Raw genomic sequence first — 18,963 nt, forward strand, 5'->3', positions numbered from 1 at the left:
ACATGCATACTATGATTACAATTATTACTTTCTTAATGTAAAACTTTAAAGTGGTATATTTTTATTGAAATAATGAAAAATTCTATATTTCTATTTTAAAATAAGTCAGGCATGGTGGCTCATACCTGTAGTCCCAGCTACTCAGGAGACTGAGGTGGGAGGATTGCCTGAACCCAGGAGTTCCAATTCAGCCAGGGCAACATAGCAAGACCCCATCTCTGAGGCGGGGGGAATATATATATGTATGTGTGTATATATATATATATATAGTGAATATATAATAATGAAAATGTTTTGTTTTACTTATAGGCATTTTTTACACTTGCACGAGATATAATGACAAAACTCAACAGAAAAATGGTTTGTATCACTTATAATTTTTATTTCCATTATGCTCTCTGTTTGGCATTTGATGAAAAGGATAGGTCTAATTATAAGATACTCAAATTAAACTCATTTTTTTCTGACTCAGATACTCATTTGGTTGAACTCTGATTCTTAGTTCTGTTTGTTTAGGATTCTTATTTCTGAACTGCCGCTGTTTCAGTTCTTTCATCTGGCTCTTTAAGTGATCTTTAATTGAATTTTGATGAGAATAATGAAAATAATAATGGCACAAATTAGATTTTTGCCATAAAGTTATCCAGTTTTCATGTGACAGGTATTTATATCTACATAACTATGATTTTGAAGTTGCTAAAGTTTGCTTAAATTTGAAATCATTAAGACAACCTTGAAAGTTTGTTTTATCCTGAGTCCTGACTATAATTGCATACCTTATACTACTAACTCTTCTTACCTCTAACAGAATTGTCTATGCCAGTATCTTAACATTGTTTCCATCATTACCTTTGAAACTTTACACTCCATTGGAACTAGAAATAGAAGCTTCCTATCGAATACATTATTGATATAAAAGCTGCTATCGTAAGGGCATTTTCCTCTTTTCAATTCACCATTTCCAAAGAAAAAGACAACATTGGTGCTTAACTAGTTCCCGTTCTAATAAAATACTCTAGTGAATACACATTTCACTAGAATACACATTTCACATGGTATGGTTAGTTATTTTTGTTTTTTAGGTAACTGAGGTCAAACCATGAAACTTTTATTTCCTTGGTAACTTCATCTTCTATTTTTTAGAATGACAGCAATTCAGCAGGAGCAGGTGGACCAGTGAAAATAACAGAAAACCGATCAAAGAAGACCAGTTTCTTTCGTTGCTTGCTACTTTGATGAACTCTTTCTGAGAGACTGCAGCACACCTAGAGGGCCCTTTCCTGCTTCTCTGAAAGCACAGGTCACCCAGCCTCAGAATCACACCTCCCGGCTGCTGCTGAGAGCACCACTGAACTTAGACCTCTCAACACAGAATGCCAAGTGGATTCCAGCCTCATGGCCTAGCAAAAGAACAGGCTCCTTTTTTCAAATATGGAAGCAATGAAGTGGAGACACATGCAGGACCTAACTCGTTTTTTCCTTGTTTTACTACCTGTTGCAGAAGCTGTTATCTTTCTTTTTTACTTTGCACATCAGTGTTAGCCTTTCCCTATTTCAGCACAATCTTAGACTCATATTTGCACACTTCTGTGTCATGAAGTTCTAGACAAATTTGTACATGTGGCAATGTTAAAAGGGCATTTACAGCAGAGGTTAATATACTAAAATTAAAGGGTATTGGTCTGGTTCATATGGTCAAATATTACTGCCTTGGTAGCATTTATTTAAGGGCTTTTTCTTAAATAAGAATTATTAAAGTCATTAAAATTTACTGAAATGCCCATCTTGTCATCAAAGGCCACAATTTCTTTATTTCTTCAGATTAAGAGCTTTGCCTCATCCCTGACCTGTTTGCCAGAGTCCGGGTAGCTGAATGAATCACTTTTTAAAATGATTACCTCTGCCTAATCTATAGAAACTGCATTTGGAAATCACCATAATCTCATTTTTCCCTGGGGTTTGTATTTGCTATTCTTTCCCATGTTTGACTTAACTGTAATCACTCAGTTACCTAAAACTAATAACATATTTGAACATTATTATCTCTTTCTATTTGTGAACTTCTTGAGCTGAAATTTTACGTGGGCTGAGAGATATACCATTTAGGGTTTTAGTGCAGCATCTAACTGTGATTCTGTCAATAAGGATATGTAATATATTTTTTCTTAGGTTCACTCCTTAGCTGGCTGGTTTAGTTGTAATACCAAATTCCTACCATAATCCCTGTCTACAAAAGTTAGGTTTAGATTTTAGTTTGTGGAAACCTTCCCTATATAGAGACAGATTAACTTGTTGATATAAATTTAATAGAGCTAGCTCTTGGTAATGGTGAAAATAATGAGTTTTGGTTGGTTTTATTTGGGAGATATTTTTAGAAATAAAAGTACTTAGACCTAGTGCAGCCTCTAGGAAAAGTCTTGCCTTTTCATTAGAGAAAACAGGACCAAGGTTTCAGTTTTCAAACAGCTGTTGTTGAATGTATAGAACCCAGTTCCATCTGTTTTGGTTCATTGTTACAGAACTTAGTCATTTGGGCTAAAGCCAACCAAAAGCTTAGTTGCCTTTCTCAACAAACACTGGTACTGGTATACTTTTGTAGATGAAACCATCACAAGGTATTTAGTGCTAACTTATGTGCCAAATTCAGATCACTATGTCATTGTTTTTGCTCTAGCCTTCAGTGTCATGACACAGAGGGGGATAATACAGAGGGGATGAGGGAAATGAATTGTTAATAATGACTCTTCCTGGTATGCCTGTTTTGCTTCACAAAGGCTACTATCATGCTGGATAGTTAAGAACAGGAGATGGCAGTGGAAAGGGATTGCTTGTTACCACAGATAATTCTCTTCAAATTAAGATATGTCATTAGAATGCTTGGACCAGTCAATCTTTTGTACTTATTCGAAAATATAGGAACAATTTAGCAGCTGCAAATATGCCCAAGCTATTTTTAGTAGATATACTAAACTTATTGTTGACAAATTTCAGCCTCCTTAATTTTTTTTTTGGTATTTACCTATAGGCTTAAAAGTCATTCATTGCTGTTCTAGTATAATTAGTAGTTCCGTGATTGAAAGTTTATTGTAATTCTACTATCTTCAAATTAGATACATTTTCAAAAGGAAAAGATAATTTTTTAGAAACATCTTATATTCACTATTTCCTGAAAAAAATCCAAACAGTTAACGCTCTCTGGATGGTAACAAAGTACCTTCTAAAAGATAAGTGCTATGACACCATGTATGAATGTAATTCTCTTAGTAATTTACCTCTGACTATTTGGTGTCTTAACGCTTTGGTTTATATAATCTCAGGGGTTGTCTGCAAACCAAAACTGACATATTCTGTGGTTAGCTTTTATTACTTTTTTTTTTTAACAGAATGCTTTGCTTTGGTTATATTTCTTCTTTCTTCTTTTGTCTTATATGGATTAATAACTAGTCTCCATGAACTTCACTTGAAAGAGCCTGTGAAAGTTAGATGAGTCTAAAAGTGCTCTTTGAAGTAGCAGCAAATTGGGAGTATATGCTCTGTTATATAGAAATAAATTGTCCTTGCTATTTTCTTACATTTAGCCTTGCTAGATTGTATATACATTGAGCTAAGACCTTAGGAAATTCACTTTCTGCATGATAAAATGACCCAATAAATATTCCACTTTGCTTAATAATGTACATACAGTGCATTATTTTTTCTATTTGTAGATGAATTTAATGACAGATAATTGTCTGTTCCCTGCTGAAACTGAAGAAATCTAGTTCTTTTGTGAACATTTTTGTGGTCTTATGGATAAGGTACATGAGGATTTTTGCAGCAGTATTAGTGGTTCAGTGGCTGCACTTTATTATATCAGTGTGTTAATTTTTGACAATGATTGGACTAGACCCTTTCAAATAGAGTCTGAGGGTATCAGACAGGGAAAATGTGCTGTAACTAAGTAGCATGTAAATCAGTTGATTGTAAAACGTTTCGCTGGGAACTTATTTTAGCTATATTTTACTTCAGACAGATTATGATACAATAATCTACCTGTGCATCAGTTAGTAGGTGCTGCAGGGTTTCTTACTATTTACAGAAACATTTTGTGCAGTCTTTGTTATAAATTTTCAGAAGACTATACTCTTTACTTTGAAGGTCTATTTTTTAATTATACCTCATTTAGCTAACTAGTATTCTAATACCTGGTAGAAAAACAGTGAGCCAGCCTTTAAGCATCTAACAAAATTTAGACTCTTTGTTTTGTTTTGAACTGAAGACATCATTGGGAAAGGTAGGAAATATTAGTTTAGAATAGAGCATACATGTCATATCCAGTAGCATAAAAAAAAGTATTATCTCCCTGTCTCCATTAATAAATTTAGCTGTGCAATATAGCTGCGTTTTTGCAGAAGTTTCTAAGTAAGAGATTATAACTCCATTTTACAGGTTCTGAATGCTCGAGTCTATATTAAGGCTTATAAAGTTTTTCCTGTGATCAGTAAGTGACACATTTAAGCAGACATTCTTTTCAAGTTCATGACTTAGATTCCTTTACAAATTTAGTTCTCAGTCTTTAAAGATGAGCTTCTAAGCTTAAAATTTAAAAACCACATTTCATTATGTTGGTTTACTTATTGTAAATTTTAAGCACTCATTTCTGCAATCAGGTTTCTCAGAATTTTTTTTTTTTTTTAAACAGAAGAGACATTCCTTTTTCCTTGTTACATCCAAGGGGGGCACAGGGGTGGGTGGAAAGGAATGTCTAAAAATGAAATCCCTTGACATAGACGGACCTAGACGGACAGGATATGCTAAAAGAATTTCAAATTCTAGCACAGTTTTAGAGTAGAATAAGTCATTTTTTTAGACTAATAAAATTAATGGCTGTCATGTTCACTCTGAAAAAAATCTAAATGACTGAAATGTACAGAAATAAAAATTAGCAAACAATTATTCTAGGGATATTTTCAGATTTTACTTCATTTCTTGAAATGCGTGTGCCATATGCAGTTGCATTTCTTGTGCCAAGAAACTAATAGAACTTATTTCACTTTCTTACCTTTTTTTAAAATGTGAATTTAGTTATTATAGTTCAATTTTATGGCCTTACAGATGGGTTTTATTTTGTTTGCAGCTGACACTGCAGTTCCTTTCATGCAAAATACCATAAACTTTTTGATGAAAATCATGCCCCTAATGGAAACTCTCTAGTTTTTCCATATAATTATCCTACTGTACATGTTTAAACATATTTTATTTTTGCTCCAATGGCTTAATGTGAAAAGCTCCTGCAGATAAGTGGACCTGTCATGTGGTTAATCTTGTTTAAGCCAATTCATTAACTGTGTACTGATACTGATGCTATGTTTTTTTTAAATGGATTTTATTCCAGGTGAACTTTTTTTTTATAATAATGTTCGTCTAAAATAAAAACTACATAATGAAAATGAAAATGCTATTGGCTCTCTGAAATGGACTGCACATTTTAGAAATGTTTCTGCAAATTTGGGCCAGATGCAGTGGCTCACGCCTGTGGTCCCAGCACTTTGGGAGGCTGGGGTGGGTGGATCGCCTGAGGTCGGGAATTCAAAACCAGCCTGCCCGGCACGGTGAGACACCCATCTCTACTACAAAATTACAAAATACAAAAATTAGCCCAGCATGGCAGGGCACACCTGTGGTCCCGGCTGCTCAGGAGGCTGAGGTGGGAGAATCGCTTGGACTTGGGAGGTGGAGGTTCCGTGAGCTGGGATCGGGCCACTGCACTCCAGCCTGCACAATGGAGTGAGACCCTGTTTCACAAAAATAAATAAATAAAATAAAATAAATTAAAAATGTTTCTGCAAATTTGATAGGTATATGTTTCAAACCATGGCAGACTTAAGATGTTTTAGCAAACTTTATATCTGACCCAGAGTTGTTTAAAGATCTAGAAAAATAGCCAGCTCCCCTGTACATCATACTTAGCTCAGCATACATTGAGGTTATTCTGTTGTAGAACCTGTAGCTTTAAATTGATCACCCTTCCTTTCTTAGCTACTGAAGAGGCTGGGGCAGGAGAATCACTTGAACCCAGGAGGTGGAGTTTGCAGTGAGCCAAGATCACAAGATCACGCCATTGCACTCCAGCCTGGGCAACAGAGCCACACTCTTGTCTAAAAAAAAAAAAAAAAAAAAAAAAAAGACTCACTGAGGGTTTCTCTACAACCCACCCGTGCTTAGAAGCCTCTGTGTGTGCCCAAAGTGTCACTCACCACATGGATTGGAGTTGACTATTTACTTTCCTTCTCTACTAGACAGACTCTAGGCTCCTGAAGGGTGGGAGTTGTGTCTTTAGTTTTTGTATCTACCATACCCAGTAAGGGGCTTGGCACATGGTAGGTGTTTAATAAATGAAAGAATCGCCTGGCACAGTGGCTCACGCCTGTAATCCCAAAACTCCAGGAGCCTGAGGCAGGTGGATCACTTGAGCTCAGGAGTTGGAGACCAGCCTGGGCAACATGGAGAAACCCTGTCTCTACAAAAAAATACAAAAATTATCCAGGCGTGGTGGCACGCACCCGTAGTCCCAGCTACTCAGGAGGCTGAAGTGGGAGGATCGCTTGTGCCCAGGAGGTTAGGCTGCAGTGAGCTGTGATAGTGCCACTGCACTCCAGCCTGGGCGACAGAAGTGAGATTCTGTGTCAAAATAATAATACATAAATGAAAGAATCAGTACTTCAGTCATCATCAAAATTAACATTCCCCATGAAGTAAGTGAAGTGTAATTTGGGAGCTAAGTGTAATTTAGAAGTTTTGTTCTCCATTTACTTTCAGACAGTTTCACTCTGTCATCCAGGCTGAAGTGCAGTGGTGCAATCTTAGCTCACTGCAGCCTTGACCTCCCGGGCTCAAGCAATCCTCCTACCGCAGCCTCCTGAGTAGTTGGGACTATAGGTGGGGGCCATCACACCTGGCTAATTTTTTTTTTTGAGACAGAGTTTTGCTTTGTCGCCCAGGCTGGAGTGCAGAGGCGCGATCTTGGCTCACTGCAACCTCTGCCTCCCGGGTTCAAGCGGTTCTCCTGCCTCAGCCTCCTAAGTAGCTGGGATTACAAGCGTGCGCCACCAGGGCCAGCTAATTTTTCTGTTTCTTGGTTTTGTTTTTTGTTTTTGTTTTTGAGACGGAGTCTCGCTCTGTTGCCCAGGCTAGAGTGCAGTGGCGTGATCTCGGCTCACTGCCACCTCCACTGCCACCTCCACCTCCTGGGTTCAAGCGATTCTCCTCCTCAGCCTCCGGAGTAGCTGGGACTACAGGTGCCTGCCACCATGCCCAGCTAATTTTTTGTATTTTAGTAGAGATGCAGTTTCACCATGTTGCACAGGCTGGTTGCGAACTCCTGAGCTCAGGCAGTCCGCTCACCTCAGCCTCCCCAAGTGCTGGGATTACAGGCGTGAACCACCGCGTCCAGCCAATTTTTGTATTTTTAGTAGATGGGTTTTCCCCATGTTGGCTGGGCTGGTTTCAAACTCCTGACCTCAGGTGATCTGCCCACCTTAGCCTCCCAAAGTGCTGGGATTACTGGTATGAGTCACTGCGCCTGGCCTAATTTTTGTATTTTTTGTAGAAATGGGGTTTCACCATGTTGCCTAGGCTGGTCTTGAAGTCCTGGGCTCAAGCAATCCTCCCACCTTGGCCTTATATGATCTTTATTCTGGTTCTTATCTTTTAATCTTTGTTAAACACCTTACAGGGGTCCCCAGTTCTGGGGACATGGATAGGTACTGGTCTCTGGTTTTTAGGAACTGGGCCACACAGCAGGAGGTGAGCGGCAGGCCAGTAAGCATTATTGCCTGAACTCTGCCTCCTGCCAGATCAATGGCGGCATTAGATTCTCATAGGAGTGTGAACCCTATCGTGAATTGTGCATGTGAGGGATCTAGGTTTTGTGCTCCTTATGAGAATCTAATGCCTGATGATCTGAGGTGGAACAGTTTCATCCTGAAACCATCCCCATCACCCCAACCCACAGTCCATGGAAAAATTGTCTTCCACGAAACCAGTCCCTGCTACCAAAAAGGTTGGGGACCACTGCCTTATACTATCTTAATCTGTGTGTATCTTACACTATATTAATCTTTATTAAGTATAGAAGGATTTGCTTTTAATAAAATCACCCAGAATGTTGTTTAGGTATTGATAAATTCACTAAACCTTCTCTCCCACTTCATGATTCTAACCCTCAAGATTCGTGTTCCGATATTAGTTCCAGGGATATATGAGAATGCACCATAGCAAATAAAATAAATATATAATAAATTAAAATAAATAAATATACATTCACCTAAGGTGAAAGTAGTTGGGTGATGACATGAAAGAAAAACAAATTGCTGTGGTTAAGAATAGCAACTGCTAAACACATGAAATGAGTTTTTGTTTCTTATGAGTAAATATTGCAATAAAACTTTAGGGAAAAATTTCAAATAGGTAGTAACATTAGTCAATAAATTATCAAAATGTCTCAGGCTTCAACTGAGGCAGCTGGATCTAGCAAAAAGAGACCTGAACTAGAAATCAAGACTTCCAGGTTCCAAGCGGGTCCAGCTGCTCGGTAATAGAGTATTTTCTAGGCTTGTTGTATCCTCTGTTTGCTTTTAAAAAAAATTATATTGGATAATCTCTATGTCCTTTCTTAGCTCTAAAATTCTAAGAAAACACTGGTCATTTCTCTAATACAGATCATTTGATACTCTACCATCATTGCAGTTTTCTCTCTGATATCTCAATGAAGGTATTTAGCTTTATGGTTTATAAATTAAATCAACTTGGCATTATAAACATGGACACTTAGTATAAACTAGGTAATAATTCTTTATCTGATTTCTTATGACCAATATTTGCCCTCCTTGTTTTTGTTTCTTAAGGTTTCTTCCTCTTGCATTGCCCTTACTTATTTATTTACTTATTTACTTTTGAGTTGGAGTCTCGCTCTGTCACCCAGGCTGGAGTGCAGTGGCATGATCTTGGCTCACTGCAACCTCTGCCTCCCGGGTTCAAGCAATTCTAGTGCCTTCGCCTCCTGAGTAGCTGGGACTACAGATGTATGCCACCACGCCCAGTTAATTTTTGTATGTTTAGTAGAGACGGGGTTTCACCATATTGGCTAGACTGGTCTCAAACTCCTGACCTCAAGTGATCCACCCGCCTCAGCCTCCCAAAGTGTTGGGATTACAGCGTAAGCCACTGTGCCCAGCCACTTCCTCTTGCATTGCCTTTAAAAAAAATTTACTTGTGAATATTGTGTGCAAGCTGAAGTTGAAAAAACTCTAAGAGAATGTAGTTAAGACTCTCATCTTGTACCATCAACAAAACCAGTGCTGCTTGAAAGCTGGGTCCTAGGTTTGACTCTCTTAGGGCTGGTAACTTCACTCTGACCTTCAGGATCACAGCAGGATTGAAATTGCATCACTTGTTACCAAGGAAACTGGGTGGAGTACTCTGAGGATCCCTCCATTTCCTGTCTTCCTTCAGCTGGTGTCCTGTCTCCTCTCCTCTAAAGCTAAATTTCTCCATTTTCTCCTCTAAAGCTAAATTTCTCCATTTTCTCCTCTTTCCTTTTTTTTCTTACCACACATTCATGTGAGAAGATTTTACAGACTGCCTTTTACCCCTATGTCTGAGTCACTGATGACCTCTGTATGGCTATACAGAGTGGATATACTCAGAGTGGATATACTCAGAGTGGCTATACTCAGTGGATATAATTCACTGGTAGCTTGTTTTGTTGTTGTTGTTGTTGTTTTGTTGTTTGTTTTGAGACGGAGGAGTCTCACTCTGTGGCCCAGGCTGGAGTACAGTGGCACACTCTTGGCTCACTGCAACCTCCGCCTCCCACGTTCAAGTGATCCTTCTGTCTCAGCCTCCTGAGTAGCTGGGATTACAGGTGCCTGCCACCATGCCCAGCTAATTTTTGTATTTTTAGTAGAGGCAGGGTTTCACCATGTTGGCCAGGCTGGTCTCAAACTCCTGACCTCAAGTGATCCGCCTGCCTTGGCCTCCCAAAGTGCTGGGATTACAGGCGTGAGCCACTGTGCATGGCCACTTGTTTAACCTCTCGACATCCCTTCTTTCTGAAATGTTTTCCCCTTGGCTTCCACAGCACCACATTCCCCCAGTTTTCTTGTTACCCTCTTGGCCACTCCTTTTCAGTTTCTTATGAGGTTCCTCTTCTCCTCATACCTTTAATGTTGGTGTTCTGACATAGGCCTTGTTCTGGCTTTACTAGCTATCTAGGTGATTCTATTCTATGTACTCTCACGGCTTCAGGTATTCTGGTCTCAGCTCTGATGTTCAGTCCATTTCTCTCCTGATCCTGTGTATGTAGTTGCCTACTGAACACCTCCATTTGGAGTGCTACAAGTATCTCAGTCTCAAGGCGTCCAAAATGAAGGCCGGGCACGGTGGCTCACGCCTGTAATCCCAGCACTTTGGGAGGCTGAGGTGGGCAAGTCACTTGAGGCCAGGAGTTCGAGACTGGCCTGGCCAACATTGTTCACACTGTCTCTACTAAAATACGAAAATAACCCAGGCATGATGGCGCGTGCCTATAGTCCCAGATACTCGGGAAGCTGAGGCAGGATAATTGCTTGAACTCGGGAGGCAGAGGTTGCAGTGAGCTGAGATCACGCCACTGCACTCCAGCCTGGACGACAGAGTGAGACTCCGTCTCCAAAACAATAACAACAAAATAACAAAATGGTACTCATTATCGTGTCTACTTTGCCATATTGTCTCCTCCTCCTGTCTGCACAGCATCCACTTAAGCCCGAACCCTCTAGAGGCCCTCATCATTGACTCTTCCCCCATCTCACTCTAGTCACTAAATTCTGTTTGTACAATTCCTAAACTTCTATTAAATTTGTCTGCTTCCCTCCAGAGTCCTGCTAATTCCCTGATTCAGGCCACTGCCATCTCATACCTGCGTTGCACCGAGGACCTCCAGTCTGGAATCGCATTTTCCATATATTTACAAAGCAGATCTATCACTCTGAACTGTTGTCTCGACCTGAGTTTTGATAGGTATTGTGCTGGGATCTGACCATTCAAAATACAGTCACTGGAATCTGAAGAAGTACTCTGTGGGAGTGAATGGAAATATATATGACTTTTAAATGGGCAAAGGTAATGTTTTTCTGTAAGAATTAAATACCTGCAGTTGTATTATTTGAAGGTGCATTTTCAGGGGCGAGCTGCAAAACTTCTGTCAGGTCCCAACATTTGTCTACTGGTGTTTTTTTAAATGTGGATTGCCAAAATCTTTGTTCATGATGGGCATTATGTAGGAGTGGTTAACACTTATATAGCACTTAACCTGTGTCAGGCACACTGATCAAAATAACCGACGAAGTATTATTCAACATAAAGAAAAATCTAACTTGGATGTGAATGATCAGAGAACTTAAGTTTTAATTTTTAAACCTTTCAGAAATTGTTAATATAGATGTTTATAACTTCCACTTTTTAAATTATTTCACTTATTGAACAGATATTAGTGAACTTCTAGGTGCTGAGGAAACAACAAAGAGCAAAGCAAAGTCCCTGTCCCCCAGGAGTTCGCGTTTTAACAGGCAAGAAAAATAAGCAAGTGAAATGGACGACTGTGAGAAGACGGAGCAGGGAGATGTTACTATTGCTTGTAGGGTGCTCACAGAATGCCTGCAAACAACAACTTTTTTGAAGAATTGGGAAAAAAATAAAAACCATTTGGCTGAAACAGCCCTGAGAAGGGCAGCTTCTTCCACCACTCTTTCATCATTTTACCATCTGTGGGTTATCCCCGGGGTCACTGCTATCCCAGCCTAGGTTTCATACAGGATGGAGTACGAAGTTCCCGCAACTATCCAAACGGTAAAATGTACTTAAAAAAAAAAAAAACTATTTAAAAAGGAATCCTGCTTGTTACTGCGCTACGTTTTTTTTTAGTCTCTTCAGTTGACTTGGAATCTCTGCCTGTTCTCGGGGCATGCGACTCGAAGGTGGGCTGGGGAGCTCCCCTTCTCTTAGCCACCTCGCGGCCGGCACTAGAACCCGATCGGAGTGTATTTGTTGGGGTGCGGCGATGGCTCGGGCTCTAACGTCGCCGAGGACGCCCGCCTCGGGAGCAGAAGCTACGGCGTGGCCCTGGAGCTTCCGGACACCCGGTAGGGCAGAGGGCCCAATGGTGGGGGCCGCGCTCACCGCCTTGAGCCCGCCCCTGCGCCCGGCGCCCTCAGCCCACGCCCCGCCCAGTCCCCCAGGCCCTAGCGTTTACCCCCACGCCCCGCCTCGCCCCGCCTCGCCCCGCGACCCACGTGCCCCGCCTCCGAGCCCCGCCCCCGCCCCACGTGCCCCGCCCCCGTCCCCGTCGCCGTGCCTACCCCTGAGCCTCGCCCCGCCCCCCGCGTCCCGCTTAGCCCCCCACCCCGAGCCCCACCCACCGAACCCCGCCCGCGCCGGGAGCATCTCGCGTCCCCAACGGGCCCCTGGGTCGGTTTCCGCGGTGGCCATGACTGCGGCCGTGTTCTTCGGCTGCGCCTTCATTGCCTTCGGGCCTGCGCTCGCCCTTTATGTCTTCACCATCGCCACCGAGCCGTTGCGTATCATCTTCCTCATCGCCGGGTGAGGCGGTCGCGTCGGGAAACCCGGACGCCGGGGCTCCCCACCCCGCTGGGGTTACCCGCGACCCTCGGCGCCCCACCGCGCGGCTCGACCTTGTTGCGTTTCAGACGGGAGGAGGGTTGAGAGGGGGAGACCGGAGATCCCGCTCCCCAAAGGCGCCTCGCCCTCTTAGGAAGAAGCCACACTGGGGGTCAGGGCCTTTTGCCTGGGGCCCATGGGTGGGGTTTAGTGATCCGTGAAGCTACTAAAGTTGTATTAAAAAATTATGGATAAGTTCATATATGCATCCTTCATTTTCTGGAGGGAGAGTCCGTAATTTCCCTCAGATTCTCAAAGGCATCTGTAATCCCCAAAGGGTTAAGAACCATTGGCGTTTAGGATAGTAGTGCGCGACTTCTGCCAATTAGAATCACCTGTGGCCAGGTGCTTTAAAACATGCCGATGCCCACCCCCACCCCGATCCATTGAATCAGAATGTCTAGTGGATGGGATTCGGGCTTCAGAAAAAAAAAAATTTTTAAGCTCCTTTTGGATGGTTCCGTTGTGCAGCTAAAGGGTGGAAACCTGTAAAAACACCGAAGCACATGACTGTGCGTCTCCTTCTGGGAGCTTGGTAAATACCGGACTCTGGTGTCCCATCGCAGTCATCACCTGGCTCTTACTTGCACATACCACATCCCCCCTCCCCTGATGAGTCTCTCTTGGCACCAGACTAGGCCAATGATTCCGCCTTTTCTGCGTTTCTTCACCTCCCACAAACGTATTGAAAGTGCTTCGCTGCATGTCATTTTAAAAATAATAGAGATTTGGGGAAAGCTTTGTAAAGCTCGCTATAATCATTAGAATCCCCAGCGGTGCTGTAAGACCCCTGGAGGGCTTGGATACTGATCCAGATCAGAACACAGGTTTTCAAGTTGAATTTTATACCAATCACCTTATTAATAGAGATGTAGATATTTTTCCGGGAAAGATACTCATCTTTGCAGATATCTGACCAGTAAATCCATAATTTCTTATAAGTTTTAAGAATATGAAAATTGCAGTAATCAGAGTTGTGTATTTTCTTGTTTTGGCTCATTAATGGGCAGAGCATTGATTAGAAAGAGTAACAAATAACCAAGTTTCTAGCTAGACAGTCCTTGGCAGAGTCTGCAGAGGTACTTGGAAGTAGCAGGGTCACTGAAAAAAGTAATTGTCAGGAAACCTCAGCCTTCCTCTTGGACACGTTTGTCTCACCAAGGAAAATGCACTGTTAAGAACAACTGATCAGAGTATCACTTTATGAGGACTTTTTTTTCCCTTATTAAAACGTCAAGAAATCTCCTCCTCAAGCAGGTTTTTTTTTTTCTGCTTTTAAACATTATTAATCCTGTACTGATGTTCACTTGTAACTTTTTTTCCCGTGTTTTTCAGAGCTTTCTTCTGGTTGGTGTCTCTACTGATTTCGTCCCTTGTTTGGTTCATGGCAAGAGTCATTATTGACAACAAAGATGGACCAACACAGAAATATCTGCTGATCTTTGGAACGTTTGTCTCCGTCTATATTCAAGAAATGTTCCGATTTGCATACTATAGACTCCTAAAGTAAGTTAAATACCTGCCTTACCTTTTTTTTCTCCAGTTAGATTTTAGTTATGATTTAGTCATTTGAAACATGAATATAGTATTGTATCTGTGCCCTCCTACATAGTACTAAGCCAAGAGATTGGTACATTTCCAGCCTGAAAATATGGAGTGTTCTTTTATCTTGTGGAAATTTCTTATTTCCTTCCTTCCTTTATTCAAAAAAATATTTCTTGAGAATCAATCCCAGACACTATCCTAGGTACTGGGGATACATCAGTGATTAAAAGACAGTCTCTGGCTTCATGGAGGTTATATTATAGTAGGAAGAGACAGACAATAAATGAATGAACAAGAAATACACTGGTATACTAGATAAGTGTCATGGAGACAGACAAGCTAGGGGAGCATTAAAACAACTACAGAAATCATTCCAGCTTAGAATGTATATGTTCTCTTTGCCACCACCAAAGATAATTGTAGGGACCAGCCCCACAGGGTCGATGGGTCTCTCCCCGTGTGCGGCGACGAGAGAGTGTAGAAATAAAGACACAAGACAAAGAGATAAAAGACAGCTGGGCCCGGGGGACCACTACCACCAATGCACGGAGACCAGTAGTGGCCCCGAATGTCTGGCTGCGCTGTTATTTATTGGATATAAAGCAAAAGGGGCAGGGTAAAGACTGTGAGTCATCTCCAATGATAGATAAGGTCACGTGGGTCATGTGTCCACTGGACAGGGGGCCCTTCCCTGCCTGGCAGCCGAGGCAGAGAGGGAGAGGAGACACAGAGAAAGACAGCTTATGCCATTATTTCTGCATATCAGAGACTTTTAGTACTTTCACTAATTGACTACTGCTATCTAGAAGGCAGAGCCAGGTGTACAGGATGGAACATGAAGGCGGACTGGGAGAGTGACCACTTAAGCACAGCATCACAGGGAGACGGATAGGCCTCCAAATAACTGTGGGCCGGTCTGACTGATGTCAGGCCCTCCACAAGAGGTGGAGGAGCAGAGTCTTCTCTAAACTCCCCGGGGGAAAGGCGGCCTCCCTTTCCCGGTCTGCTAAGTAGCAGGTGTTGTTCCTTGACACTTTTCACTACCGCTAGACCACCGTCCGCTCGGCAACGGGCATCTTCCCAGATGCTGGCGTCACCGCTAGACCAAGGAGCCCTTCTGGTGGCCCTGTCTGGGCATAACAGAAGGCTCGCACTCTTGTCTTCTGGTCACTCCTCACTGTGTCCCCTCAGCTCCTATCTCTGGATGGCCTGGTTTCTCCTAGGTTATGATTTTAGAGCAAGGATTATTATAATATTGGAATAAAGAGTAATTGCTACCAACTAATGATTAATGATATTCATATATAATCATCTCTAAGATCTATATCTGGTATAACTATTCTTGTTTTATGTTTTATTATACTGGAACAGCTCATGTCCTCTGTCTTTTGCCTTGGCGCCTGGGTGGCTTGCTGCCCACAGATAATTCTTTTTTTTTTTTTTTTTTTTTTGAGACAGAGTTTTCGCTCCTGTTGCCCAGGCTGGAGTGCAATGGCGCAATCTCAGCTCACAGCAACCTCTGCCTCCTGGGTTCAAGCGATTGTCCTGCCTCAGCCTCCCAAGTAGCTGGGATTACAGGCGTGCACCACCACGCCCGGCTAATTTTTGTAATTTTAGTAGAGACGGGGTTTCACCATGTTCGCCAGGCTGGTTTCGAACTCCTGACCTCAAGTGATCTGCCCACCTTGGCCTCCCAAAGTGTTAGGATTACAGGCCTGAGCCACCACGCCTGGCCAAGATAAATAATTCTTATGGAGACCATGCCTTCCATTATTTTGACTGTGGTAGGGGAAAATAGGAGTTCATTTTGTGGTATTTCCTGTAGTTTTAAATCAATAATAGAAAATTACATTTTAAAAAATGCCTTGGGTTCCCTTGTTGGGCCAGAAAGTAGGTCTTCTCTAGGACTTATGAGGGCCTCACATGAAACCACTGATTTGAAACACAGCTGAAACTTGGAACCATATTTCCTTTCAGGCAGTCATGAGATTGGCTTTGAGTATGTAGTAAGACTTAGTAGAGTGATAAATGTGCTGTCTTTTTTCATTTGCACAAATGAAGTAATTAAGGCTGTCCATGAATTTCATGGCTATAACCAAGAGGAACCTCAACAACAACTCTTTTCATAGGCTTCTGATAACTTGTTCTTGCCAATATGCTAGGTTTTCTGTATTTGTTACTCTTTACTTTTAATACCAGATGCTGAATTCCCTTTTCGTAATGAAGGAATTTAAATTAGAAATTGAAATCCAGGAGGCCATTGCTTAGAAGTAAAAATCATATCTTAGAAAAGTTTCAAAAATGAAATTCCCATTAGTACCTGGAAATATTACATGGGAATAAATAAATATCATAGGTAACACAGAAATTTCCATGGTAATACAACATCCCTAATAGATGGACATCTAGCTGTGTTTGAATGTTTCTGGTATGTGGCAGAATGGTTACTACCATTCTACAATTTTAAGCTTTAACTGTAGAATATCATTAAGGTAATCACATCTACCTCCGCTGGGCTTGGTGGCTCATGCCTGTAACTGTAACACTTTGGGAAAGCACGGTAGGCCAATTGCTTGAGCTGAGGATTTCGAGACCAGCCTGGGCAACATGGCAAAACCCTGTCTCTACAACAAATACAAAAATTAACTGGGCATAGTGGTCCCAGCTCCTCGGGAGGTTGAGGTGGGAGGATCACTTGAACCTAGGAGGCGGAGGTTGCAGTGAGCCGTGATTGCGCCACTGTGCTCCATTCTGGGCGACAGAGCCAGACCCTGTCTAAAAAAAAAAAAAACAAGCAAAAACAAAAACTCACTTCTGACCTCTGCCTTACTCAAGTACCAGGTAAATGAAGTCTCTGCTGCATGGTTATAATTATCTCCCTTTCAAGATTGAACAGTCCTCATTTCTTCACCTGGACCTCAACAGGCATGGTTGTGGCTTCCAAACCTTTCCAAAAGAAAGGCTGTTTGTTCTTTTTGGTCAGTGGACATGACCCTTTTTGTCAGCTCCTGGTTTTTGCCTGTGCTCAGGACCCAGCACGGTATTCTGCAGTGCGGACTAAGTAGTGCCCCTGACTGGGCACTGTACTCTTCACAGCTCAGCCTCACGTTGCACTGGGTTTTCCTGTCAGTGACATCATTGGCCCATATGCATTTTCATGCCATGGGTCTAATTTTGAAAAACAAAAAACAAAAACAACAACAACAACTTAATTTCTAATACAGAATTTAAAGTTTAGGACTTGTATGTTCTAAAACCTGAATTACCAGCGTGACAAAATGAGCATGGGCTGTTCTTCACTGCCTTGCATCTTCATGGTTTCCACCTGAAATGGCAACATTTTCCTGGCACTAACTTAGGGCTCCAAAGGACTGTAGCTGAACATAGATCCACATTTTTGTTCCTCTTTTTTTTTTTTTTTTAATTTTTAAAATTTTCTTTTTACAGTGAGGAGCCTGGGTCCACTTTTTTAATGAGGGCAGGAAAGGAGTAGGACCGCATGAGGAAGAAATTACAGCTGTCAGTCTGTAGGCTCGAATGCCAGGAAGTTCAGAGAAGCCTCTTTAGGCTCCTAGGGAAACCATGTTTGCTTTTCTGAAAGGACCTTTGGAAATTTGCAAATGGTAGGACAGACTTGTACTAACAGATACCTTTGTTTGCATTTGCAAAATGCATCTTTTACAAGCCTTTAGAATATTCAAAATTTTCCCAGCAAATTTGAGAAATGTTGAATGTTATGTAGTTGTATTAAAACAATTTAAGAATTATTATACTTTATTTATGACTGACATTTATATGGATACATTTACATTGCTCTCTTATGCTATATTGCATTCAAATATAGGGACTTTGGTTTAATCAATACTTTATCTCCACTGCCAAAGTAGGTCTTGAACTTTTAAATTTAAAGTGCTACCTCAGACTTTTGCTGTCAGAATTTGGTGCCAAGATTAAAATGTGGAGAGTTTATACCAGTTTTTATAAATATATGGAATTGGATCAAAATATTCATTGCAATCTAATAATAAATAAGTTTTATTTCATGAGTTAGGCCTTAGTCACTTAATCTTACTAATCTTATTCTTACATGAATGAATAGTAACTTTCAGCCTGGCAAAGCCTTGCATGATGAGAAATTGGCATGTGTGGTAGCCCTTTCTACAGTAATTTTTTTAAAATCCAAGTTATGTTGCTTAAAACATAATCGTATTTTGCCAAAAACATACAGTTTAGACAACTCTGTGTTGCTTGAAACTCCTGTATTTTGCCTAAAACAGACATTAGGATTTTTTCTGTTTGGATGGAAACTTTTGTAATTTAATTCAATTTTGTCTTAAAATGTTGATACTGTAAATATTTTGTAATTTTAGAAAATCTTCCATTTATAGAAAAAAACATTAAGACAACCATTGCTGCAACTTTTAAGCAGCGTGTCTATTTTTAAAAATTCCGAAAATGGCGTATTTAACTTGTATTTATACTCCTTTCTCTCTCTCATAACGCACATTCAAAAAAGGATAGAACAAATGAGAAAGATGTTATGATTTAGCAGTAGTTTTTCAAAGTTTATAGTTTTGAAATTTGAATTGTTTCTTTTTTTGTTCTTGGGAACATAATAATAAATGCAAACAAAGAATTTTCCACTTCAGTAAGATGGAAGTGAACCCAGAAACTGATGATGTTTTGTACTTTCTCACTTCCTGATGTTGACATTGAGAACTC

The 18,963-nt window shown here is 41.1% G+C and overlaps 2 protein-coding genes and 1 long non-coding RNA gene across 5 annotated transcripts in view; 2 read left to right on the top strand and 1 right to left on the bottom strand.

Moving 5' to 3' along the window:
• RAB8B (RAB8B, member RAS oncogene family) overlaps positions 1-5,423 on the top strand; it is a 77,921-nt gene extending 72,498 nt beyond the window's left edge. Inside the window, 2 exon segments of the mRNA NM_001131403.1 lie at positions 310-360; positions 1,144-5,423. Coding sequence (NP_001124875.1) covers positions 310-360; positions 1,144-1,236 — 144 coding nt within the window. The 3' untranslated portion in view covers positions 1,237-5,423.
• LOC129050135 (uncharacterized) lies at positions 5,168-12,700 on the bottom strand. Of its 2 annotated transcripts, none has more exons than XR_008513635.2 (3): positions 12,438-12,700; positions 10,940-11,097; positions 5,168-5,774 (listed from the first exon to the last, which is right to left on the bottom strand). It is a non-coding gene; the product is annotated as an uncharacterized LOC129050135 (long non-coding RNA). The 2 variants fall into 2 exon arrangements; XR_008513636.2 differs by lacking the exon at positions 12,438-12,700 and adding an exon at positions 11,782-12,262.
• The window catches only part of APH1B (aph-1 homolog B, gamma-secretase subunit), a 28,202-nt gene continuing 21,700 nt past the window's right edge, over positions 12,462-18,963 (top strand). The window contains exons 1-2 of one of the 2 annotated variants that reach the window (XM_009249888.3): positions 12,462-12,618; positions 14,032-14,202. In XM_009249888.3, coding sequence (XP_009248163.1) covers positions 12,506-12,618; positions 14,032-14,202 — 284 coding nt within the window. In that variant the 5' untranslated portion in view covers positions 12,462-12,505. 2 annotated transcript variants of the gene reach the window in all.

The sequence above is a fragment of the Pongo abelii genome, chromosome 16, assembly GCF_028885655.2.
Source record: "Pongo abelii isolate AG06213 chromosome 16, NHGRI_mPonAbe1-v2.0_pri, whole genome shotgun sequence".
In the NCBI taxonomy this organism is placed as follows: Eukaryota; Metazoa; Chordata; class Mammalia; order Primates; family Hominidae; genus Pongo; species Pongo abelii.